General features: G+C 36.9%; 1 protein-coding gene across 12 annotated transcripts in view; it reads right to left on the reverse strand.

Moving 5' to 3' along the window:
* PARD3 (par-3 family cell polarity regulator) overlaps positions 1 to 26,435 on the reverse strand; it is a 448,908-nt gene that overhangs the window by 137,528 nt on the left and 284,945 nt on the right. For 8 of the 12 annotated variants that reach the window (XM_083826067.1, XM_083826066.1, XM_083826060.1 and 5 more), the window contains 5 exons: positions 25,246 to 25,435; positions 20,184 to 20,335; positions 19,048 to 19,092; positions 12,426 to 12,653; positions 6,385 to 6,601 (listed from right to left, as the gene is read on the reverse strand). In XM_083826067.1, coding sequence (XP_083682193.1) covers positions 6,385 to 6,601; positions 12,426 to 12,653; positions 19,048 to 19,092; positions 20,184 to 20,335; positions 25,246 to 25,435 — 832 coding nt within the window. The remainder of the gene's footprint in view (positions 1 to 6,384; positions 6,602 to 12,425; positions 12,654 to 19,047; positions 19,093 to 20,183; positions 20,336 to 25,245; positions 25,436 to 26,435) is intronic. The other 4 variants (XM_083826068.1, XM_083826063.1, XM_083826061.1 and 1 more) reach the window with 3 other exon arrangements.

The raw sequence follows: 26,435 nt of genomic DNA on the forward strand, positions 1-26,435 counted from the left end.
CGCTGCCCCCTGCCCCGATTACATTTTAGTCATAAACATCTGTACCGCGGGGTGTTTGGGGATGCGGGCAATGAAACACAAATCTCCTCAAAGCAACTGATTACACCATGCAGAAGGAAACAACAGGAAAAAGTATGAAGACGAAGAAAGGAGAATCACTTGCCTTTCCGAAAAGAAAAGCTATTTTCAATCAAGCTTATCTCTTTCTGTCCCTTATTTACTTTTAATTGGAAAGAAGGAAGTAAAGAATATGAAAATACTTTGAAAGACATTTATAAGAGTCCTGGGTAATTGTCTGCATCAAAGATGACAATTTGCTGCATGGCTGATTTCATTTGAAAGGCTTTACTGACTGTGCATCCCAGGGGCTGCCTGAAACTTTGAAAATGGATCAGGACAAAGTAGCCCAGAGCAGTGCAGAGCAAGATGTCATTAACAGTATTCAGCTTGCAGCCAGGATGAGGACTACGCTCCTTCCCCAAAAAATTAAAACCCAGCACACTTAGATCTTGCATCTAGGATTTTAGTGGGTTGCACGCACTTTTTCTAGCTGGTAGAAGAGGGGAAGCAGATGTGGACTTAATGATAGTTGTGCCAGCTGGCTCAGAGAGTAGTAGCAGGCAAAAAACAGAGCACAAATGGCCCCAAATTCCATTTACCTGAGCAACGACCCAGCTCAACTTTTTTTGATGAAATTTTTAGCGTAAGTACCACAAGCTGTCTGCAATGTTCTCAGATGAGTATTAGCAAATGCAGGTGCAATTCAGTGTACAAGCAACAATCTTTGAAGTTTAAAATGATACAACAGACAGGTGTTTAAGCAATAATCTCTTCCTCTATGTTCTAAGACTCAGGATTTATGGTATTTTGTGCCAAGAGCAGAACACTCAAAAAAAAAAATCTAACTTGCAGAGTTTATTCCCATGTTTTCTATCAAGTTCATGTATCAAAAAGTGTATTCACCAGTAGAAAGTCCTATTAGCCATGCTTCCACACCAAATACAATTATTGCTGCTTCTTAAGTAATTGCATGATGAAAATCAGACCACTGACTTTATCAGGTTCAAGGTATTTGCCAGTCTTTTTGACTGGGATATAATTCAACAGTATTTTACACAAGTCAGAAACCTTTTTGCCATGTGCCTGCTTAAAAGTCTGAAGGTTGTTATTAAACCTTCTGAATGTTGTTATTAAAGGGACATATTCTCAGCACCTTGGAAGCAGCTGTGTGGGAAAAAAGGGGGGCAAAAGACAACAGTATATCTGATTTCAGCTAAACAAGGTTGTAAAATAAATTATCTATCTCCTCTCACTGAACTGGAATAAACAACACTACAAGGCTCCCAGTAATCATTTTAAATGTAATTTTAGGATTAGATTTTAATGGTAATCTGACATATTACATTTGCATTCACTATTCAGTGCATTGATTTACTCACCTGGATGCTACAATAATCAAGAGAGGAATTGAAGATTAGTCACCATACGTCACAGATTTACATTTCTATCAACCTGACGGACCAGATTTTGAAATATACAGTCTCCAGTAATAAAAACACCTATGCATATGTTTAATGTGAAATATATTGTCTTGTTCCACAAACTTCAACACCCCGTGCTTATCTTCCCCATTGAAAAGCTATGTTTCTGTGGACTGAGGTTTAAATTCCTACAGTAGAAAATGTGTTTATTTCTTGTTACATACTTATCCACACTTTCTTCAAAGTATACTACATCCTTCTCATTAACAAACTCCAAAAATAATGAAAATATTTTCTAACTTAAACTAGAGGTTAAGACACAATAGGTATACCCCACAACATCTTTCATTCTCCTCAGCAGTTCCTCACAAAAACTCAAACATACCGTTTGTCTTTTCAAACCCATTTTTATCTCATTGTATTGATATGTATTAATTTGTTTCAGCATGTTTTTGTTATCACGCAGTGACTGTCCCTCCAATATTATTTTACCATGACATGACTTGTTGCTACTTCTCTTCTCCCTTTTGGAAACCCAAAGCTGCTTTTCTCCCCTCTTTTTTCTCAACATCTGAGTAGATCAGTTTCTCTAAACATGTTATTCCTCAGACACAGCCTTCACTGAGACTGACCACTTTGCCAGACATAATTTTTCAATCACAAAACTCTCCATTGAGAGTCCTCCTATACAAAATCCCCGGTAAGATTGTGGCCATCTACTTCCCTGCAAAGAAAATAAATTCTGAAACATTAGTGGAACAATCACAGTGATGTCACTGTGTTACCAAGTCATGGTTCTGGGCTATCAGAGAGAATATTATACGTGGTTTGGGGAAGCTGGGGAAAGATGTAGAGCTGCCACTTCTTCCACCTATGACATATTATTTCATCAGGCTAGTCAACCATCTAAAGACTTTATCCAAGCTTGTACACTGTGAATAAGCAGGAAGGAAGTATAGGGATCTTAGGCAATCAGCTGCACCACAGCAGAGCATCATTTCATCCGCAGCTACAAGTAAGAACAATCTCAAATCTTACATACCGACAGTCCCCTTTCATAAATTAAAATATCCTGTATGTGACAGGGGCAGGAAGAAGGAAAAGAAAGCGACATACAGTTTTCTCTCTCAGGAGAGGAACATCACAGCATCCCACAACATAGAAGCCCATCAAATTAATGCATCCCTACCAGCACTGATTATAGGTGCACTGTTTGAAACTACAGAGCCTCTTGCTTAACGCAGTACTACAATGACTTATTTATCAACTGGATGGTTTTGTCAGGTTCATTTAATCAAGAAGAAAAATCTCTCCAGAAATAAACAAAATCACACTCAGAAATGAGTAAATGTATTTTAGCTTCCATTTGGAGAAGCATAAAGATTTTTATAATCTTCCGATGTCGAAACATACATCCATTCAAGCCTTCTTAGCAGCAAAACACAAAAACTAGCAGAACTTTCTATCAGCTTCCCCAAAACTATTTGCTCAGCTGTCAATGGCCATCCAGGCACCCCTTAAATGTCAGCAGTGGAGAAGGTGGAATTGCACAGCCTCTCCCCAGTATGTGATTAAAGACAGAGAATATAACACATAATCCCACTGCAGGGATAAGACAGACAGGGGGTTGATGCAACTGCTCAGGTAAAACAAATATGTTTTGGTGTAAGCAAGCTCTGCAGCACCCACAAGCAGCACCAAAGCTGATGTGTCAGCATCTCCCCAGAGAGATCAATATTTTTGTTCAACACTTTTCTAGGTTTACTTATACCCTATATTTATCTGTGAGCAGAAAGAGAGACCATTAAGCCAAATGTCAAATTTATAAATATTATTCTCTTCTGCTCTCAAATGTCAATTTGGAAGAAGAAATACACACATACTCAGACAGATTTATTTCACTGAGAGAAGGGTGAACTTCCAGACTGTCTGCAGCCTTGTGTGAGCAAAGGTCCTCTGGAAACAAGGGGAGCTTGGTGTGTCAGAGCACTGCGTTTTACAGTTCTCGCTCACGGTTACATCAAGCGTCTCTGCTCTGTTTGATGAAAGCAGTAAAACAATGCAAGTACTTAAAAGATTTACTTATGATTTTAACCTGCTATCTGAATCATCCTGGGATTTCTTGGAAATGATGACTAGATGCTGAAGGATAAATGTAACCTAGGATCCCCTTGTGGGAGTTCTCATGTCACGGTACAGTTTAATGAAGATCCCAGTACCAAATCCTAAGATTTTAACTGAAGGCAAGGAGACTTATTTTTATACATTACATAGACTCCGCTTCAGAAGCTGTCAGTTTGCATACAGGCAGTAAAAAGCCCCTTGGCTAAATACAGGCATCGAATAAAGTGTCAGTTAACAGTAATTTCACCCCGCAAGTGTTCTTGCCCATACAACTTAATGAAGAAAGATTGTTTTACGATAAGAGCAATGAAAAGGAGGAAAGAAAGAAAAAGGAGAAAAGAAAAAGACCTACAAAGAAATGACAGTGTTGCAAAGAACCAAAACACCCAATTACGCTTTGATCATGGCTTGAATTTCAAATGTTACTGTCATCATTATTTTCCACTGCACCACTTCCTTCCCTGATTACTCCGTATCTATGGTATACGTTGGATATACAGCAAAAACAAAGCATGATATAGGCAGAAGCACTAGCTTATCTTTCAGCCATAATAAAGCCTCTCTCTCAAACATTATTGAGAAGCCTGTCAACAAAGCAAACCTGAGCACTGAGTGGAAATGAGGCATAACGTTTAATTCCTTCAATCAGCATTTTCCTGTTTGCCAGGAGCACCTCTCCTGGGTGGGCTGACAAGGTGCAAGCTAATTTAAAGATCCAGGAGAAGGCAAACTGCATCCGGATAGCACTGCTCCCACGTTAATTAAGAGGAGACTGAAAAGTAAAGTTCACTCAGAAATGGTACTGCGGGAAAAAATAACTCAAGGAAACTGACTGTTAGGAAGAGCAGACAACAAAGTGATCATCAGACCTTCTTCTCAGTAAGATTACAGATTAAAGATTTAAGAAGTGTTATATCAAACATACAGACAAGGTTACTTCATATTTTGCTGGGAGTGTCTGATTAAAAATTGTACTAATTGCCACTTTCACAGTCATTTCCATTCAGAGCTTTCAGAGCTACACTGGAACACCAGACACGAGGCTCTAATGCCAGAGGGAAGAAAGCAGACGACAAGCTCTGGACTGACCTGGCTCTCCGAAACGTGAAGCCTTCCCTGTTTGGAGGGGACTCTCTGCAAGTCAGTTCTTTGTCTGTGTACCAACACTTGCAAGATGAAGCAGCTCCCTCACAGGTCCTCTGGGCATCAGGAGCATTATATAGGGGAAACCCAAGGACTAAGGAGCTGCCCAGCTTTCTAGATGCTGTGTAATACCTTCTGACTGAACTGGCTCACCAGATAGCACTCATGTTACTCAATAAGCTACTTACAGCCCGCAGAATTTATCATGTATTATTTGCCTCAATTTTGCCTGTCATTTATATTGTGATAGTCATTTATACCAGAAATAAGAGTCCTAAAACAAAGCTGCAGAAAAATGGCAAAGAGTACAGAAAAGAACCAGTTAGCGTTTTGCATCTCTAACCTTCTCCTCTCCCCCTGAGCAGGGCGCAGCCCTGCGCCAGGCTTCAATTCAGGCAGGCAAACACCCAGAAAATGAAGGTATCCCCACAGGACATTCATACGATCAGGCTGAGGTACTCTCCTCCTCCTGAAGTGTGGGGCTATCTTTTACGACACTCTTGGTACTGTTGTATATGCTGCCTAACAACCTGATATGATTTTGATTTTTTTCTAAACAAATTTTCTATTATTTTCAAACTTTTTAAATCCAAAGTTAACTAATTCTGTAATGTCATTCAGACAGAACAACTCTCAAGAACCTCAGCAGGTACAACCAAAGTTCAATTACAGGATAAAAATGATAACAGGTTTTAAGTAAATTGAAGCTCCACTTAAAAGTTTTCAGAGAAGAATCACTGTTAGTAAAGCTTTAAAATAATACTGGTATCTCACTTCAAAATTAAATAGTGAATCACTGCATATATAAAAGAAATCTTCCTCATTATTATTTTTTCTTGGAAATATTTTTATTTACTTTAGCTAGCTAAAAGAAAGACTGAGTTTCTTACTCTCTCACCCCTTCCCACAAGTGCTCAAAGATGTTTGTCATGTTTCACCATTTACCCAGCACAGCAAGGTGTCCCTCAGCAGTCTGCTCCTTTCAGATCACTTATGTCTGCTGGAGAGAGGATTCCCTTCAAAAAATTCAGTAGTTGGTAAAAATCAGGTCTTACACTGACCCTTTCTCCAGACTGTGGGTTCACAGAGTATCCAATCTTATTTAGATCCCGATTTCCTTGACACGAGCCTGCTGCTTTGCATTCTCAAACTGATGTATCTCTTTCCCATCTTACCTCCATGACACCAAACAGCTTAACAGTAAAGCAAAAATACCCACACATTTAGTAACACTTAGGCTTTGGGTAAAGTATTAGGAACAGCACACAGGTTAAGAAGGGAGAAAAAAAAAAAAAAAAGGGGAAGACAGAATTTGATCTGCCAAGGGATATGTGCACTACTTAAGACATCACCAATGACTCTTTCAAAGACCAGGCAGCTTAAATGCTTAAAACCCATTTTTCCTTTGCAGTCTCTTTAGCCCACTATAACCAACAGCTTTTCTTCCATTCTGAGCCTCTTGACTTTCACGACATTTTTCATAAACTCAGAAACTGAGAGATATGCCTAAATAAGTCGTGCATGTATTTTTCTAGTAAAACACGGCCTCAGGAAATAGTTGCAATACAAAAGCTTCAGCTAGAAGGCAAAGCTGCATTTTACAATTCATTCTCATATTTGATTGCAAAAGACCTACCTGAACATGTCTCCTAAGCCTTTCAGCATTCCTTTCTTTGCCTTAATTTTGTCCTTCTCTTTATCTCGATCTTTCTTCTTTTCCTTTCCAGCCTTTTTTCTGTCACCTTTATCCTGGCTTCCATTCATCTGTCTCTCCAGTGAGTGGGATGGCTGGTCACTTGCTGTAGACACAGATTCTCTACCAGATCTTGAGCTTTCCTCTGTGTCTTCCTCCACTGAAAGCACAAATTAAGAAACATCAATGGGATAACAACGAGCAATAAAGGCAGTTTTTTTGGCAAATTACATAATCTATTTTCAAGCAGGTTATATGCACAAAAATAAAATACTCCCATTCTTTTCCAAAATCAGTATCTGATGATTTGGGTTTCTCCTGGAATGCCCCTGTGTACTATTACACGTAATCTTAAGACAAGGAATTCATTTTTGCAGAATACTCTGAAAACTTGATTCGCGCTTTGTGGGTACTCTGAATAACATGTAGATTAATAGGGAGCATTATTAAAGTGATGTAAATTGGACCCTTTTGTTTCAGCATCTAAATCAGTTGAAGAGAGCTTCAGAAATGTCTGCAAGAAATAGCAGCAGTGCAGCATGCCCTGTCAGTAAATTCTTAGTAATACTCCCATAAAAATATGAAAGTCATTAAGGACTGTTAACCCTCAATAGAAGCCTTAATAGACTTTTTCTTCTGCTACAAATACTATAATGGTTTTCTTGCACTACTTCATTTCCTGGAGAAGCGTAAAGCACATCATGCATCATGGCTTTTGTTCTTCCATAGCAGTGGTACTGCTTGCAATGGAGCAGCTTGGGAGGTTCATGTGGGGAGATTCCACCCAGCGCAACTAGCAAAACATTTTAAGAGCCCGTAACATGATTCTTCTCTGTTTCTAATCCAAGAACAAGACTCAGAGAATCCTAGAGTATATCCACGGTTAAATTTAAACAGACTACATGTATTGCAGAAAGCCTGAAACAGAAATGACCAAAAGAAACAATCCAATCAGAAACTGAAAACTCCCGCAGTAGTTTAGTGAGAGAAAAATAAAACATGTCAAGCACAGGAGTTAGAATCCTGCAGCCATTCTGACTTAGCTTAAAGTCAAGCTGTGATCTCCCAGGAGCTCTAACATGTTCTATCATCGCACTAAAAGCAGGGCTACACCATCTTCCAACAGACGGCATAAAGAAGCAATTAGGATCACAGGTGCATACTTTGTAGTGTTTCCTGTAGCTCTAAGAGGCTCCAAACAACTTTTGGCAGTAGAGGTTGGAAAACAAAGTTTTGCTTTACTTTTTTTAAAGTATAGGGTATGGGAAATAAACTTTTTTTTTTTTTTAAGTAGCCAAAAAGATCTGGAAATTGCCATGACATAGAGGGAAAAAAAAGAATCACTTTTTAATTTAGCATATGTTTACTTATTATCATTATTCTTATTCCTACTAGTACTATTATTTGTAGACCTCAGCGACTCCCCTACAGCCAATGGAAGTGTGTAATTTTTCAGAAATTTCTCATACATAGAGTACTGTAGAATATAAATTTGTTTTTCTTAGTCATCTTTCATATTCACCTTACCAGTAATTCACTGAACCTGAAAAGTCTACAAATCACTAGCTGAAAGGCACTCAATAATCTATCTTCTCTCTCTCAGATACTTGCCCAGAAAATACTGTTTATACTCTAATATTATAATACACAGACCTGTCCAATAGACTTACTACTTGCTCAGCGAGTATCCCAAGATTTCTATAAATATTCTCCAACCCTGGAAGATTGCATAAATATATTTCAAGAAAAACATACCATATCAGATAAATATCAACATTAATAACTATTTTTGAATCTCAACTCTGAATTACATACTCTGAATTAAAAATCACCAGCAAGGAGAAAAAAGGAAAAAAAAAATGTCTCCAAAATTCTTATTAATTTATCCTCAGGACTGCTATGAATAAAGTAGATGACACAACTTCTCAATTGTAGGCACAGATTTAATGTTTGGATAATTTTATTTTAGAAAACTAATAGGCATTTCCTATACATGTCTGTGTACTAGCTGTACTTGTACTTGTTTTGGTGAAAGTGTTTTTTAGTCAAAGTTTGGGATGATATTTAATTATTATTAAAAGAGTATTGGAAAACCACTTTGGAATAGAGATGCTAATTTTTTGCATGTTAATTTATAGCTACAATCTGTTCCCATTAAACCAACTAGACATTTAAATGATTGTACTAGCAAATGATTATAATTAGTAAAATAAAAAAATAAAAATTAAAAATCTGGCAAATTCTGAAGTCAAATGTTTACTTGGTACTTCATTTCTAGAATTTCTAGAATTTTAAAGACGAACAAATTTTGTCGTATGGTTGTTCATTTTCATATGACAACACATTATTTTAAACCTAAATATGTATTAAGTGTATTGTGCTATGCTGAGCTGCTGAACAACTTGTCATAACAATGCTTCCTCTTATTGTTTTGCATATTCTATGGAGATAATATTGCCTCCTTTCCACAGTTGTGCTACAATAAATATTTGTCTATCACACCCATTTTGCTCGCAGTTAACTCAATAGCTTAGAACGAGTCGTGTGAACTAGGATGCCTGTTCTCTCGAAATAAACACTGGTGACCCTACTGGAGTAAATAGATTTCCGGTTTTCATAAAAAGGCACAACATGAAGAAACTTGTTTCACTTTTATGCAGAACAGTCATTCTGCAATTAACATACACCTAATTACTAGTGTTTAGAACAAATGCAAATGCTGCTCAATTAAAAATTCAAGCCCGGGCTACAAATGAAACTTCTAATTTTTGCTAAGTTGAAGTAATGACATTAGGTTGCCACAAGACGCAGAATGCATTTGCTTTGGTGCTGTTACTTCCTTCCTTCTTTTCCTGCAGCCTCCTATTCCCCCCTCCTCCCTATTCAGGATGCTGAAGCCAAAAAAACAAATTGGAGTATACTTTAAACATCAATTAAAGCTGAAAACTAGTGTCATTTCATGAACCACACTGTACTGAAGAGATCTACACAAACAGGTATTATGAAGCTATTCTCCTAATTAGGCCATAAAATGGAAAAGATGCACATGAGGAATCAAAGCTACTTAATGTGAAGCTATTTTGCCACTAAGCTTCCAGGCCTCTTATTGTGATATTTAATACAGCCGTAGATTCTAGCAATTAAGATTCAGCAAAAGATTAGAAAGCTTTGCCGATCTCTCCCAATCCAAATGCCCTGTTCTCATTCAAGTCACTAAAGATAAACATTTTGCTTTTAGTCAGCTATTTCAAGTATTAAGGAGGAAAAAAAGAAGAAAAAAAAAAAAAAAGAAAATCAGGCAAAATGATCTGTAAAAGCTAAACACCCACACCTTTCCACAAATATTACTTCTTTACAGAGATTAAAATTCTTCTCAAATACTTCTTAAAATGTTGTCCTGGAACTGGATACACCGATCTGATTTTCATTCCGCATCTAGTAATTTAATAACATCTTTTTCCAAGGACAGCAAGTACATTCATATGAGAGTTAGCCCCTCTGCTACATATGCTACCTGTATTTATATAGCTTTCTTATATTGGGTGATGACATGTTAAGAATTATTCCATAAAATATATTGCAGTGCTATTATTTGCTGCTCCAAAGAGGGTCAATGTCTGGAAGAAAAAAGCACTCAGCACTGAAACATTTGGAGAAATACTTGGGAAAAATATCAAGTAAAGCAAATGAATCCAACCTCAAGGGCATCAGCAAATTGACCACCAACATGTTTGCCTGGGTTTTATAATACCAGAAAGCCACATTTTAATTTCAAACAATTATGGAATAATTAAATGTGATTAAAAAAAAAACTTATGCCATGTCATTATGGCAGCAGTGAGACATTAGTCACATTAGTACCACATTGTTAAATCAACTTCTATGTATTCAAAGGTGTCCAGGTTTTTTCCAGCTGAAGACATCACTTGGCAAATTCTCTGGAATCTGAAGCCACATAGAATTTACACAAAGTGGAGGAGACCGCACAGACACAGACGTGTTCCCAAAAAGACAGACCTCAGTACTGTAGACGTAGTATTTTGAGCTGATCCCAGGCCCCATATGGCTGGGCCAGCTCTTAAGCTCCCCCGGCCACCATCAGAAGCAAAAACCTAGAGGGCCTTCTGTGCCATTCCTGGAACTGAGCTGAGTCCAGCCAACGTCCTGCATTTGCTTTACTACTTGTCTGCTTCTATTACCCTGGCAGTCCGAGTTTCTGGATTACTATTTAGATGTTTTATTGTAATACATGGAAGCTATTAAAACACATGCAAATTCAACAGAATGTGCGGTAGTATGCATACAGCTAGGTCACACTTCGTTCAGCCCTTCCTTACCATATGGGATTTGAGAACAATCTCACTCTGGATCTCCCATGACACCAAGATGGCTCTTGGTCCATTAATGCCAGAATTCTTCATCCATGAGGAAATAAGGACAAAGACTCACCCCATGGCATTTTACTTTCAGCCAGAGGGTTTTGTCTGGTTTCCACTACTCCCATGCAAAGGATACAAAGGCCATCAAACAGTTCCTTTCCACTCTACGCGTTGTATCAATAAGCTCAAAACCTCTTGCAGTAATCTCATAAACCTACACTCACCTAGAAAGTCTTTCTTGATAAGTTTTGCTGTCATCTGTAACTTCTGGATAAGCCCTAGATATTTAATGCCTCAAAACAGGATATTACTCAGTTGGCTCACAACAAGCAAGGCCCTTTAGAAAAATGCTGTCTTGTGTCCCAGAAGACCACAGGCATGCAGTTTGGGAGAACGATCAGGATCACTACACATTTTCTCATACCTGTTCTTCTACTGGCCAGGAATAGATTGACAGCCAACAGCACCAGACCAGCATTTAGCCTCACTGCTGCGTGAAATTGCTAGGTGCTGGGAAAGGGAAGCAGAATTAATTCTGTCCATAACTACCTTTGAGAAAAGTGACTGGCAAAATGACCTCCCTTTCAGTCTCAGAACACTTTTAGAAACAGACATATTAAAAGAAAAACAACAGAAGAGTTTTAAAAAATAAAAAGAGTGACTACACAAGCAGCTTACAACAGAATATTACAGAATGACACTTCTGAAAAAGATTTTCTGAAAGTAAAAAAATTTTAAAAAGAGAGTGAAAAATCTCTTTGCAAGCTTTTTCTGTTAGTGTTCAGGCTAAATATTTTACCACTTCAGCTTTCCAAATATCTTCTTCATTCATAAACTACTAACTAGCTGCAGGTTGATTAAAAAAAAATAATCTGCTGGTGTGTGACAAGTCGAAACTAGTACAACATGAAGGTTAAAAATTCAATAATTTTAATACAACCCCTGATTGAGGTAATTTACCATTCACACTATTTTCATTCAATATGAGTTGTCATTTTACCAGCCCATTCTTACATAGTTCAATAATGATAAGGTTAGCTTTGAAGTGATTCTTTTATGTTAATGACATTCTCCACATGTTGGGTCATACTTCGGGTTAAAGAACTGAAAATGTAAATGAATGCCCATTAGGGCGGGTAATAGCTGATCATTAACTTTATATTTTATTAGATCTGCCAGCCTTACTCATTCTAATTAAAGGACAGTGATTTCTTTTTTTTCCCCCAGACACTACAAATGTACCCTTTCTAAGTTAGATGCACATATTTTTGTAACATGAATTCAGTGTTTCTTTTTCTTTCTGCGTAAAATGTTTCTAATTTACATCAGTAAATTAATTAGCTGTCTTAGAGAAAATTTTCATAGTAAGTAATTTAAGTAAACATAATCCTAATAATCTTATTTCCTTGTTTTAGGAAGGAAGGAAGCTGCAGAGTGTTGCAATCTGTTAATGCATATGAAGGGCAAAAGCCTGAACAAAGCCATGAAGAGAAGTTAGTTCTATTCTTTTAAAACCCTAGGATAATCTTCTATCACTTTTAATCACCTTCTAAAGGATTAACCTATATTGTTAACATTCTTTATGTATAACAATAGTTTACTTACGAGTTTCCATGCCTTCATCATCATCATCTGCTACAGGTTTATCATATGATTTGTCTATGGCAGCTCTGAAGCTTTCATTGCAGCCTCGTCCTCGGATAATTCGTGGGCGTGGGCGGTGGAAGGGAATATCACCATTTAGAGTCACCTCAGCAACCGCAGTCTGCAGGCTTTCTAACGAGCTGGATTTCTTCAGACCTAATGAAGGCCCCACATCTCTGGTTGGGGAACCTTAGTGATTTAGGGAAGAAAAAAAAAAGTAATTAGAATTACTGTAGAGAACTGCATGCTTGATTATGCATATCCATTGTGAAAGTCTTTGGGGACACACAACATTATTCACATCATCTCTCAATAATCTGTAGGGAATTCTCTGCAGATTTGTTGGTCTCAGAAGTGAATGAGTATGTCAAGTTATAGTCAACGAAACCGACAATGTTAGCAACGTCTGGCTTTTCAGATTAGTGAAAATATACCAACATCTATTACTATTATTTTAACAATTTGAATGATAAAGTAATCATGGGGCTTTAAAAACACAGCTCATGAAAACAACAGAGATACATATCTAACTGCATCAGACAAAGCTATTAATTATTTTTTGTTTAGAGCAGAAAATTTCATCTGTACTAGCAACTGAGAGCATATTCTGGGCATGAATCCTATTGTGTTTAGAGTAACATTCTTGCTAAGTACCCCAACTTCTGGCTTCAAGGAACGTGTTGTTTGGTTTTAATTGAGTTTTAAAGACTCGCATCAAAATGCTAACTATTTCATAATGAAATACTTCTGAGAAATATCAGTTGACTTGCTGGGATTTTGTGAATTTGTTTTAAGAATTCTGTGGAATGGACCCAATTAGTCAGGCACTACCAGCTACCCAGCTGGAAAAGAAACACTTTCCTGGCAGCGAGCAGGTTGGTGCTTGGGCAGCCCTACAGCTGGGGCTGAGGGCAGCTCTTATCACTGCTGCACGCTCCGAGGAGTGCCAAGAAAGCCCTAGCCAGTATTCTGCAAAACTCCTTCTCTATCCAGACTTGTCTTGGCTTTGAGGACTAATGTCTAGCTTCTGTTTTTAGATACACACGCTGACAGTGCTGACAATTGCACAGTTGGATCTCACGGTTAAAATGGAAAGAGATCTATCAGGCAATAAATAGATAAATAAAAATTCACTGTGTTTATTTAGAGTGATTTTGTTCAGAAGTGCAGAATAGTCCTGGACAGCTCTTCGATAGGATTTGTGGCTTGAGAGAAGAGGTGGGACATGATCATCTCAGCCAAATTTCTTGAAGTTACGAGATCAGAGCCCTCACCTAGAATATGGAAAATCCCCTTTTTTCTTGACCTGAAGGGAGCAGAACAGCGAAGGGTGCCGTGGCACCACAGCAGTCCCTGGGGTTGGGAAGTTAGTTGCCACCCTCATCTTACAGAGGCACAGAAAAATAAAGGGACTTGTTCATAGCCAGACAGCTCCAGGAGACAAAGCCAAGCACTGAACAGGACAAACCAACCAATAAACAACCTGCTTGTAAGCAAGGTCTGGTGTGAATGATGCAATAAACGAGTTATCTTTTTAAAGTATTTATATCAGAATAACAGAAAGCTCTGGAATTGACTCCTGTTCTGGTAGATGTTAGGAGGGAGGAGAGACAGTATCTGTCACACTTCTGTGACACAGTTATGTGAAGTTACCTTAAACTGGGAAGGGGGGAGGACGAATAGCACTAATAACAACAGTTTCTCTCATCGGTCAGTGTTGGGTAGTGTGGGATGGAAGCGGGAAGAGAGGTGCGGGACCTACAGAAAGGCAGCATGGCAGGTCCTCTCCATATTTTTTGCTAGCTTGGTGTTAGGTAGAGCAAGGTGACAAATGCTTTCATTTTCCACTCATCTATCAAGAGTCTGAACAACTAAGTTAAAATAAAATCCCTTAGATCAACTAGATTCAAGCAGCAGCTGTCAAAGAATTCCCTTTCAGCTGCCCTACTTTTGAGATGAATTTGTAAACAGAAACAAAACAACAGTCTTTTTTCACAGTTCTGAAGTTTGGTTCCCCCAGAAGTCTGGGGTCCTGCTGTTTTCACCCTCAGCTGCAAAGAAACACACCCCATCAAATTCAAAATTTTATCTTGATGAACTCGCATCTTGCAGAAGAAGCCACCCTCTCGCTCACGGCCCCTATTTGTTGGAGGGTGAGGGTCATGAGGATAGCTGGGGGCACAGTGCGGCTGCTGGGGTGAGCAGGAGCAGGCAGCTTGGACAAGGATGTTTGATGGCTTTCCAGCTGTGCAAACAAACTGCAGTCCAGGTTCCCCCAAGTTTTGAACATGGCCCGAAGTCTAATGCAAGCATTTCCATAGAACACTATACCAAGCGAAAGAACTTCAGCTTGGGCAATGCCCTATAAAACTGTCCACTTTCTAACATATGTCACAAATTGCTGGTCCCCCACTAAAGCCTGCAGTACACAACAAATGAGATTTTGGTTTTTTACTTTTTGGGATTGTGTTTTGATAAAAACAATCCACAAGACAGGAAAGAAAAATGAATGTAACATTTTGAAGAGGAAAAGAATAAAAATAGAAGAGACAGGACAATCCTATACAAACCAGCTGTTTGACAGATTCAATTTCATATACAAAGGGAAAGGGTATCCTCTTACATGGCAACTTTCTGTAAACTTCCTTATTCCTTTGCTTTGCAACCTTCTAAATGAAATGCTCATATATCTTTTCCTAATTACTGAGTGGATTTTTTTGTAAACAGTAATTATAAAGCAAGCATTTATATGCCCATTTATGTTCATAAAGAACATTAAAAAAAAATTCCATTTCCTGCTACCCAATACAGATCTTTGTGAGAACAATATTTATATAAGTTGTGCTTTCCCAAAGGAAAAGCTAGATGGGATATGACCTAATGTTCCTTCAGTACTGTAAAACTAATAACGGATTACAGAAATGATACGAATATTTATTGAACTTGGGTGGCCATGAACACAAATGTGGACAGGTTGCAGAATTTGAAAGAGGAAAATGTCATTACACAAGCAGTTTAAGCACTGTGATCGTAAAGCTATACGTATTTCAATCCCTTCACCAGCTTCTATGGCCACTTCGTAGCAAGTCTACTATTTTCAAAATATATGGTTAAGGCTCCCTGTAAATTGAGTGAGTTCAGAATTTATTACTAGAATTCACTAGCCAGAAAGTGAGCTGTTTATTCATAATCCATTGAGAAACTGCAAACTTTCTTTAAGATGCATTTTGTTTAAAATTTATGAGTCACATCAAAACCTTGTATTCTAAATACAAAAATGTCAGCATTTTCTTCTAGACTTTACAGTGCTGGTGGTAATCATCAGAAATGTTATCTGCTGAGTTCTATTTTGACAGCAGAATTTGAAACAGAAAAAATAAAAAGAAAGAAAGAAAAAAAAAAGACACATCTACCTAAAGCATCTTTATATGACTGAGGGATGAAAGGGGTTCTTTTATCATTTTTTAAAATTTGAAGTTAATCAAAATTTTCCTTTCCAACAATTTTATTAACAAATAATCCACCCTTTGAGGTGGATTCAGCCATCTGTAACACAGAAGCACCCCATCCGTAAATCCTACCGCGTGCGCAGCCTCCCTGCACGCTGCTTACACGTTCATCCACACCGCTCTCCTCTACGTGCCATACACCCATACCCGTCTCTTACGGGCTCTGTGCCATGCTCACGCCATCCCAAGCCCCTGCCCACCAGGCATGCACCGCCACCCTTGTGTCTCAGCTGGCCGGTCCCTGGGGATAACGCCAAGCCTCGCTCTCCGGACCATGCAGCACCCTCTGCTCATGCACGACCTACGGGCGTTGCATGCATCGGCTCTCACGTGGCACAGGCACCGCAGGGCTTCACCGCACACACAGATCCAATGAGACATCTAATACTCACAGACCACATCAAACCTACGTGATGCTCCCTGCTCCAAGCCCCCTTTTTTTCCTGTTGCACTGACTCTGTTTAACAACTCACGATGCTCCCACCTCTCTAATCTTACGTTAAGTATTTATACGGTGCCACAAGTCTGCATGGGCGAATTGCAAAGGCAAAAAGTGTGGTGTTAAAGGGCGTAGGAGGCTTCCTCGGGTGACTATTTTTAAAAGCTGTAAAAGTATTTTTTTAGTGCTATAAAAGCACTTCCCTTTAAATGATTTTAAATGATGCTTTTGTTTCTTTCTGAAACATTATTTTTACTAACTCTTAGGTTAAATGCTACCAGTGACGTCAAAAACTTCCCTCTATTTGATTAAAGCAGTTTTGCAAAGGCGCAAAGTCTACTTTTAAGTGCTTTCTTAAAGGACATTAGTCTATTTTTGAATTTACTAACATCTGCTACATTAGTTGATAAATTCTTCTATTTCTGGTTCAATTCATACAAAAAGAGTAACATTTTTTGCTGGAAGGGGGGCAGGGGAAGACTAGAGCAAGTAACTGCATCAAAAGTATTTCAGCTTTGTTTCCATTTAATAAAAGTTTACTTTAAAAGCATCCTGTAAAAATAAATAATTTAAATACATCTTCTGTGTCGGTTTTGCTTGTTGTTTGCTGTTGTTTGGTTTGAGAGAGAGTTTTTTGGCTTTTTCTCACTGTGGACATGGAAAAAAAAGAAAAAAAACAACCTGCTATAACTATAGCATGCCTGGGACTCAATAAATGAGCCATGCTCAATTGCTACTGAATATACTTCTAACCTCTAGAATGAACTATAAACACTGCAAGGATTAGGCACTTCAAGTGAACTACAGAAAGAAAAATAATTAAAAATCTATTATAGTTACTAGGGCTGGTGAGTTCTACACTCTCCTTTTTCAGCTAATACTATTAAACCCAACTTTGTTTTTGGGTTTAATCAAAAACAAACAGTGTTTGTTTTTATTTTTCTTTAAAGCAAATATATGCTGAATTTGTCTGGCTTCTACAGTTCGTCAAATCATAGTTCACCACACATTTGATGTATTTTTTTTTCTTATACCAGATGATTTTTCAGCCAAATTGCAGTAAGTGGTTTGTTTAAAAACCACATCCATCTTCAGTAATGGGAGAAATGCAGTGTTTACATACTAAACCTGGTTAAAAGCACACAAAATAAATTTTAAAAAGTACAGTCAAAGGTGCGGTGGTTTTTTTTCCCCCTTCTTTCCAGCCACTGAGCTTGCTGTGCACAAAATATGTAACTGCTTAGTCCAGATGGTTACGGTCACGCTCGTTCACCCAAGTTGTCTGACGTGTCTCTTTTTGGAATTTAATCCAGGTGTCACACATATAGAAAAACTACACTCTGTTGATACCACCAAAAGCACTATGCACTTTTAAACCTAAGCATCATATTTTGCTAAAATACAGGATTTACATCATTGTTATCACATCCCATTCCAATAAGCAGGCTAATAAGTAAATGAAGAATTATTTACAAGTAATTTGTGTTTGATCTGTAAATTCTTTTCCTGTGAATAGTGCTCATGGTGAAGGCAGTTCCCAAGCTCTGCTTCTTACCATAATCATTAACACAATTCATACATTCTGGTGGCCCTAAACTTTCAAAACATTCAATAATATTATTTTTTTATTCATACTCAATTTGTAAGGTTGCAAGTTTATGGCCATATTCTACAACATTTTAAGAGCTTGAAGTTTTATCTGATTTAATAAAAAATATAATGCAGTCAATTGATTAGTTACAGCTTCTCAATGTTCCTACTCATGTTGTAAAGTGTCGTTAAACAGAGATGCAGTTGTGAATTATTAATCATAAATTCTGCGTGGAATGCCCTGCTCCCCAAATCATGCTAAAATAAATAATATTGTCAGGTTTAAAAGGTGAATTGTTCCTAATTAGAGCTAAGTAATGTTATGGTGTCCTCTGGATCTAGCCTAATTAAAACAGCATTCCAAAGGTCAAAAGCTAACTTGTATTAATAAATCATAAAGGCTAATAATTGCAGCTGGTGCATTATTTTAATTACTAATAAAAAATATGCTTTGAAAGCTATTTCTCATTATCATTGTGTGAAGTGTTACAATCTATCATATGTGGAAAATATTCTATTTACATAGTCTTTTGTTCTGTTACACTGCTCTGGTTTCAGTTCCAAAAGCAAATCGACTTGCACTAATAATCCTCAGTTCAACTCACAACACCTATCTGATGACCACTTAAGGCAAAGATAGCAATTTTGGAATTAAAGTAATTCTTTTCAAGCACTGTGTTAGCACTGTAAGCCAAACATTCGACTCTTCTACAACATTACTCTGAGTTTGAAGCGAGAAGATTTTCCGAGATTTCATTGAAAGGACAAAAATCAAGACAACTGTGAATATTTATGAGTTCAAAGTGTAGAAACAGGTGTCTACCCACAGCCAGATATATGACCTGCTTGAATATACCACCCTAGATACTTATCTCTATAGAGAATTTTCTTTTTCTCTACGACTTGATTATACACAACAATAGAGAGCAGCCATGCAAGTACTGGAATATTCATGTTTTCATGCAATTTGATTGGCAGTTCTGTAATTGTGGTAAGCTGCTTTGACCAAGGTTTCTATAGCAACAGCCTTACTGTCAATTCTTACCTGTTTTCTGGTCATCCATTGTACTGAGCTTAGTCTCGTCAGCTACTGTTAAAAGGTAAATGTATAATGGTTAGCCCAGTTAGTGCCCATGCCCCACATGCATCCAACATTCCTTTATTTTTTTTTTGTATTTTTTTTTCAAGTTAGGGGGGCCTTAGCAATGTCATCCTTCATGCATATAAACTGTAACAGTAAGCAAACATTCTAAATAGAAATGGCAGCAAACAAGTAACCTTCATGCAATGTCAGTCGTGTTCACATCACAGGCAGGTACAATATGTTATTTACACGTTAGCACATCGCAACTAGTCAAGACAAGTCAATGCCACCAACCTTACTGTCCTCTGAAGAAGTTGGTGAATTAGGGATTGCAGGTAAGATACTGACAATTATTGTAAAGGAGCAAATCTGATTATAATTTATTATTCTGAGTATGGATTTTTGTGTTTAAGTACTTAAAACTCACTGTTTAAGGTTACTAGATTCCGCACTTCAGAATCTAAATTCAATACAGAAAAATAGATGGGCTGGTTAGCATTTGCTTCCTCTCAGTTGTTTTACCAGTTAAAATGGTCACAGTTGATTGCCTGTCTTAGTTGCTCCTAGTTTCAGGGCTTCTGATATAAATATAAAACTTAGATCTCAACCAGAAGTCAGACTACCTTGATTTTCTAATTCTGAAAGATTTCTTCAAAAAAACACTTACATATTTAATATCTTAATCAAAACCCACCTATAAAATAAAAACTACTAAGGGTCTTTAAGGCTAATTGAATTGTAATCATGAACTGAGAATAATTCTGTGTACCCATAACCACAGCATGGTACATTTTTACACAGTTATTCTATGTGGATTGTTAAATGCACTTTTCACCTCCATTTTAATGAAGACATTCAATATTTACGTATGACTGTATATCCAGAGGGTTCTGATATTTAAATGTATGGACATTTACAAGTGGTATGAACAATACACAGGCCACTTGGACATTCATGTTAAGAATACTTTACTTCACACCAGTAGACCTTATGCACAGTATTACTGCACATAAATAATGTGTTTGGAATTACAAAATCTATATACTTACAACATGAAAATCAGGTTCAAATAAAACAATTGAAAAAATATCACTCACTACCTAGATCCATGCTTTTGGATTTTCGTGTTTTAACAAACTCCAACTGACTGGCATCTGAAAATTGCTTTGTACGCTTTTCTGACATGCTCTGGCGTCCAAAACCCTCTCGCTGGAAGGCAAGCACTGGATCAACATCTGGACTAAGAGTGCTGTAGGAAGGGAGAAAAATCATGCAAACATTTATCAAGATCACGCAACCTTTCACTCTGCAGAGAAAAGCATTTATTTAGCATGTGACTTCTACCAACAATAAAGTACACATTTTTAAATAAACCACTCAGTTACACACACAATGGATTTGTTTCACTGCATCAAGCAATTCCAGTTAAAAAGAATAAAATAATTCACTTACGAGCTTTAAGGAAAGATGTACATATCTCATGTAAAGCTATACATATACTATCAGAATATATGACCCCAAGACAGGAATAATTTGAGAGAGAAAAAAAAATTCCTTTTTTTAATGAGAAACCAGTATATTCTCTTAATACCACCTTATCAGATTTTTCTTCATCACAAAATATATTTTGTAAAGCATACACAGAATCTATCCTGCCTGAAGCCCACAGAGACTTCCCAAAGTTCTTAATTTAAAGACTTTCTATTAAAATTTTATAGCATTTCCTGATTTTAACTTGGCTATGATAGACAAACATATTTTTACTCAATACTCCACTACAGAGCAAGTATTCGCCACAATGGTTTCATCATTAAGTTGGACTCAGATTTGGTCTCTTCTGCAGGTTTCTTGCATGACCTTGGCCTCAGAAGCTTTCTGAAGACAGATTTAATAATGTTGGTCTGATGTTGGTAGAATCATGAATGCAAGAACGCAGGCAAAATTAGTTTGATGTGCAAGCTAAACCCTAGGCTTGTAATGTGTCACCATGGCCACACCACGGAGAGAGGGAGACAGGGGGAGAGAGGGAGAGAGAGAGAGAGAGAGAAGCAATTAAAGGACCACTGTAAGATCACTTACTGCTAATAGACCAACTGAAAGAAAATTCACACAAGGGTCTTCTCACTCCCAGAAAAGGGAAGAGCGTTAATAAGAGCCTGAAGGCAAGCCCAAAGAAGTTAGATTTCTACTTAGGTTGACACAAGGAGAAATCTAAAGCATAAATTACTGAGAAAACAAACAAACAAGCAAACAAAAAAACCCAACACAATAACAAACAAACACAAGTACTTTGCACCACCATTATCTATCCAGTAGGGAAAAAATCCTCAAAATTCCTCTTTCAATTGTTGCACTTGGCGATAATAAAGCTGAATATCTTGTCACTGAGATCTCTAAGCATGTCTCTCTAAATGTCATTCAAAATATTGTATACCTACATGTTACTATGCAGTATATTTCAAAATAATTATTTTCTATTTTAAGGGCCAGTTAAAATTCACATTTTATACCTAGTGAGAAACAGGAAAAGTTTCTGCAGAAATGAACTTACACTTTTAAATTATGTAATGTGAACATGCTTATGCATGCCACATACTGCAATTTATAGAAGCATCTTTGATCGAGAAACACCTGGGTACTAGGCACAACAATGAGGAGAGCTAAGGAAATGTGTCCAGAGGCATTGAGTCCTATAAATGATGAAAATCACTATCTGCATTACTAGGCAGTGTAGAAGAAATTCGGTCTAGTAGTGGCAGATTTACAAATAATAAGATATGTGCATGTGACAAGCATGTAATACTTAAATAAGAGCAGGATCAGAACTTTTTATGAATAAAGTCAATGTCGAGTGCCTTTTGACTTTAATGGTTCTGGCTCAGGCTCATAATGTTTTACATTTAATTGCAGCAACTATTTCAGAGATGTCTGCACAGTTTAGCAAGGTTTTGAAGCATATGCTTAAAAGCTCTGATGAATCAGAGCCTGAACGAAAAAATAACTATTTAGTCCTCACATTCACACCCACAAAACAGGGAAAAAATGATCTCCACACAACTAAAAGGTAAAATGGATGAAGTCAATACATACTCATAGCATTTACAGCAGTGCAACTTGTAGATGAATATGAACCACCTAAGTTTGAAAACACGCTCCGAGTGACTCAACTCAACACCTTTCATAATCAGATCATAAATGGCTTTCCCAAGGCCACACAGGAGTTTCTGGCTCACTAATAGTCAGCACGGGCTCTGAAGGCTAGAAAAATGTGGTTTTACTAAGTGAAAATTTTCTCTAGCAACATCTGTTAATGCAGCTCACGTTAGTTAAGGATGACCAGCTCCATCCTGCCGAACAAAATGTATCATGTGGCACTTCCTTCAAAAGGGGTGAATTTCTAACACTATTTGTTTTGGCTGCATGTTCTTTTTTTTATATGAGCTTGCTTTGATCAGCATACATAAAGCTTCTAATAAAGCTGAATATCATTTTCATGTAAATACAGCCCGCATGCATACATTCATTTGAAGTCCTGAGAACACACTGAAACTCCAAAGTTAAATAAAACTGGGAAAGGGCATTCTCATGTAGAGGATGGTGTGGTCTGACACAGCATCAGCAATCACAAATTCTGGAGATCAAATCCCAGTGTTTCAACTGCCACCATGTTTAAGGGCGTTCTCCTGCTGCCGCTATCTGTACTTAGCACCTATCCTCCACACACATTTCTTATGGGGATTATTACCGTATGTTTGCATAGTATCTGGAATACAAGAGGTGCTATTTAGCACCAAAAATTACTTACTCTCTGACATCATGAAATCCCACACCTTTTTAGAGTACAAACGTCAGTCTCCTAAATAGTGTCATCAGTTTTCGTGTTCTGGTTTATTTCTATTATTAATGATCCACAGGTGTTTTAGAAATTAGGGAACATGCAGATCACAGGAGTTTGAATACATCCATTTTGCACAAAAGTATTCAAAAGCCCCACTGAAGATCCATAACTAGAAAAGCCAGAGAGCACAGAGGAGTAACAAATACCCCTAAAAATGTCTCATTTTAATATTTTTCAACTACATTAATAGAAGACAGAAGGTGAATTTAATGCAAGTCATTAAGCATTGCCAAATGCAATTTACTATATTCTAGAATACTTAACAAATAAGGTTTCTGGAATGACAGCTGATCCTTAAAAGAATGTAACCGTCTTCTGACCCTCAATGTTATTAAAATTCCACTTATTAATCCTGTCTTATTGCCCCTTTGTTTTCATAACATTTTCATCAAGGATTAGGGAGATATTGTCAGGCTGGAAAAGCTTACATTTTCTTCTGTGATTCAGAACAGCTGCCATTCTTGTTTGGATAACCCTTCATCCATATTCTTAGCTTTACCCTTTGTGCCTTCCAGCTAAATCATACAATGCACCTTCATTTTACAAGTCTTCCTTCATCCATTAGCAGCAGGAAATTAATGCAACAATCTACTTCTACTGCTATTTACTTTTTTTACAAATAGAATACATTATCCTGTAAGGCGCTGTGCTCACCTACTCTTTTAACTGCAATTGTATTTGAAGACCTTTACAATTTCTTATAAAGATACAGGTTTAAAGGTTTCGAGCATGATCAATTCCACAATATCTAATCTCTATTTTCTTTACTGTAATGCTCATTTTCAAAGAAGTATATGAATAGCAAGATACGCTGCAGAAGTAAATGTAAAAGCATCTGCAGGTTTTAAATGGCCTCTTACTTTATGCTGTATTTTTTTTGCTCATATTCGGATAAAAAAAAGTCCCTCAGCAATAAGCCATTATATGCGGTCTTGAGTGCTATGCTATTTAAACATCTCAGATTTTCAGCTATAAAAGCTTTTACAGAAGACAGATAGACTTTTCAAGAGCCCAAATTACAGGTATGACTTGTCCACAAGAAGAGCTGCAACATCGAAAAAGGCAAATGAGGATGAAAAAATTTTATCGTTTTATACAATCATTAAAACTGTGTTTAAAAATACAGAGCACAATTCCCAGACATAAGAAGAAATAAACTAATATAAACCACAGAAGAAGCTGACAGGTGCATATCAGCTGACAGGTGCTATTGCTGTTTTATTAAGATATTGCTGACACATTCATAACAGGCTCGAGAGACAAGAGAAATAAGAAAATTCATATACTTCACACCATTTGTGGTAATTATCTAGCTTTAAGAAGTGGAAGTGTACAGAGGTGGGCTTTTATTTTGCTCCTACTATAGATAATTACAGGAGTTGTAAATTAAATCTTAGATCTGTATTAATTGTATACTAACTAAGCAATAAACAGTATTTCTTTGCCAGGAATATAAGCAAGTCAATAATAGAAATCAATGCACTTCTCATTAAATCTCATATTAAAATGTATAAAAGTAATTAGAGAATCAACCTAAGATGTAAAGAAATTATTTTTATTATGGATTAAACATATAAAGTAGAATGACTTTCAATAGTTTTAAACGTGAAATTATTATAGTACACTGCCTTTGCATGATACACATCATATTATGATATAAAAGGTATCCCTTCATAATAAAGAAGTCTTAACTAATTCTTGTTGCAAAACCATTAACACTAACAGGGTAATACAAAGACCTGCCTTGTCCTCTAAATAGATTTTAAAATTACTGTATGTTATTAGGAAAATCAAGAAAATACAAAGAAGTATATTAGAAGGCTCCTAAATACTTACAAAAATATAAAAATAAAACCTTTCTCTTACAGACATAGAAATATTTACAGTGAGAATTATAAATTAAATTTTCAAAGTGGAATTTCTTCATCTTTGCTAAATTTAGCTTTTTTTTTCAGCTATCTCAGTTGGTAACTAAATTAATATTAAATCTTCAAATGAGCACAGCTATATGCTGATTTGGTCTTAAAACAATTAGCAAACTTCCACAAATGGGCTTGGAGACAGCACAAAACTCCATCCAGAAGTAAAAAAGTTTAACAAATAATATGTACAGACTTCCTTCCTGAAACAGGAGCAATTACAAGTCTAAAAATAGTGAAATCTAAATGTGATGGAAAAAAAAAAAGATTAATATTAGCAGTAGCCAAAAATTAAACTAAAGATAAAGATGTAACTGCAGTCATCTATTTTTAACTTCTTACCAGTCTGTTGACTCATTAATTGCAGCTTTAGCCCATCCACCAGCATCAACAGTGCCAAATCCAACATCATCATGGGAACTAGATGACGACTGGTCAGAGAGATGTGGAGGGAGTACTGACAGCCTGTCATCTTCAATAATGACAGTGTCATCTTGGGGCATGTTCACTGTTGGAGACAGCTGATATTTACCTGAAAAAACAAAAGGAAATAAAACAAAAATGAAAACTAAATCATCGCAGAGAGTACCTTGAATAACTTATAAACACAACCAATAAAACATCATGTCAAACAGCAATCCTACTGATAAGAGCAACGTAACACAGATAGTAACATTAGCCATGACTCACTTTGTATACATAGGCCTTTGCAGAGGTCTGAAAAGTAACATACACCGCTTGTACCTGCAGCCTACTGCAAGAAGTCAGCATCTTCTCTTGCATCAAACACTTCTGAGGTAATGAAGGGAATGCGTACATAAATATTATAAACCCACTACCACTGCTTCTTTTACAGTGATAAATATATACATATAATTGTGTTTTCCAGTATTTCAATTCATTTTGATGCATAAGTCTGTGTATCAGTTTTCAAACTGCTGAGTACAGAGTAGAAGCAACTTTTAAGCTTATAGAAAATTTTGTTACCAAAACAAACTAAACAGCCATAAAGACTATCAGAAAGAGTAACATTTTCATTGCAATGCTTTGGTCTAAGCTGAATAAATCTGTTTTCAGGATATATGCATGAGATACAGAATTGAGAGAATGGGGATTATCTATCATTATTTGGAAGACGGTAGACACACAGAATTATCACCATTTCAGTTCTTAACTCGAAATAAACAGGTTATTTCACTATTTAGAAACACTAAGCTAAAACTTGCTGTAAGGAAAAAAAATAATTTGCAAACCTGAATTAAAATTATAGTTATCTTAGGCAATGGCAACGTATTAAGTGTGATTCCTTCATATGAGATGCACATATTATTATTTTTCTCTGAAAGAATCTTTAAAAATATTTTTTCCTCCTGGATCCTCCTTGCTGATCCTCATGCAAAAAAACAAACAAACAAACAAAAAAAAACTACCACTTAAAATGCTTGGTCCTAACTTTCACTACACACAATAACACAATATTATTTCTAATGAAAGATCATGACATTACATGAATTTCACTACTGGATATGTAT

The sequence above is a fragment of the Anser anser genome (assembly GCF_964211835.1).
Source record: "Anser anser genome assembly, chromosome: 2".
Lineage (NCBI taxonomy): Eukaryota > Metazoa > Chordata > Aves > Anseriformes > Anatidae > Anser > Anser anser.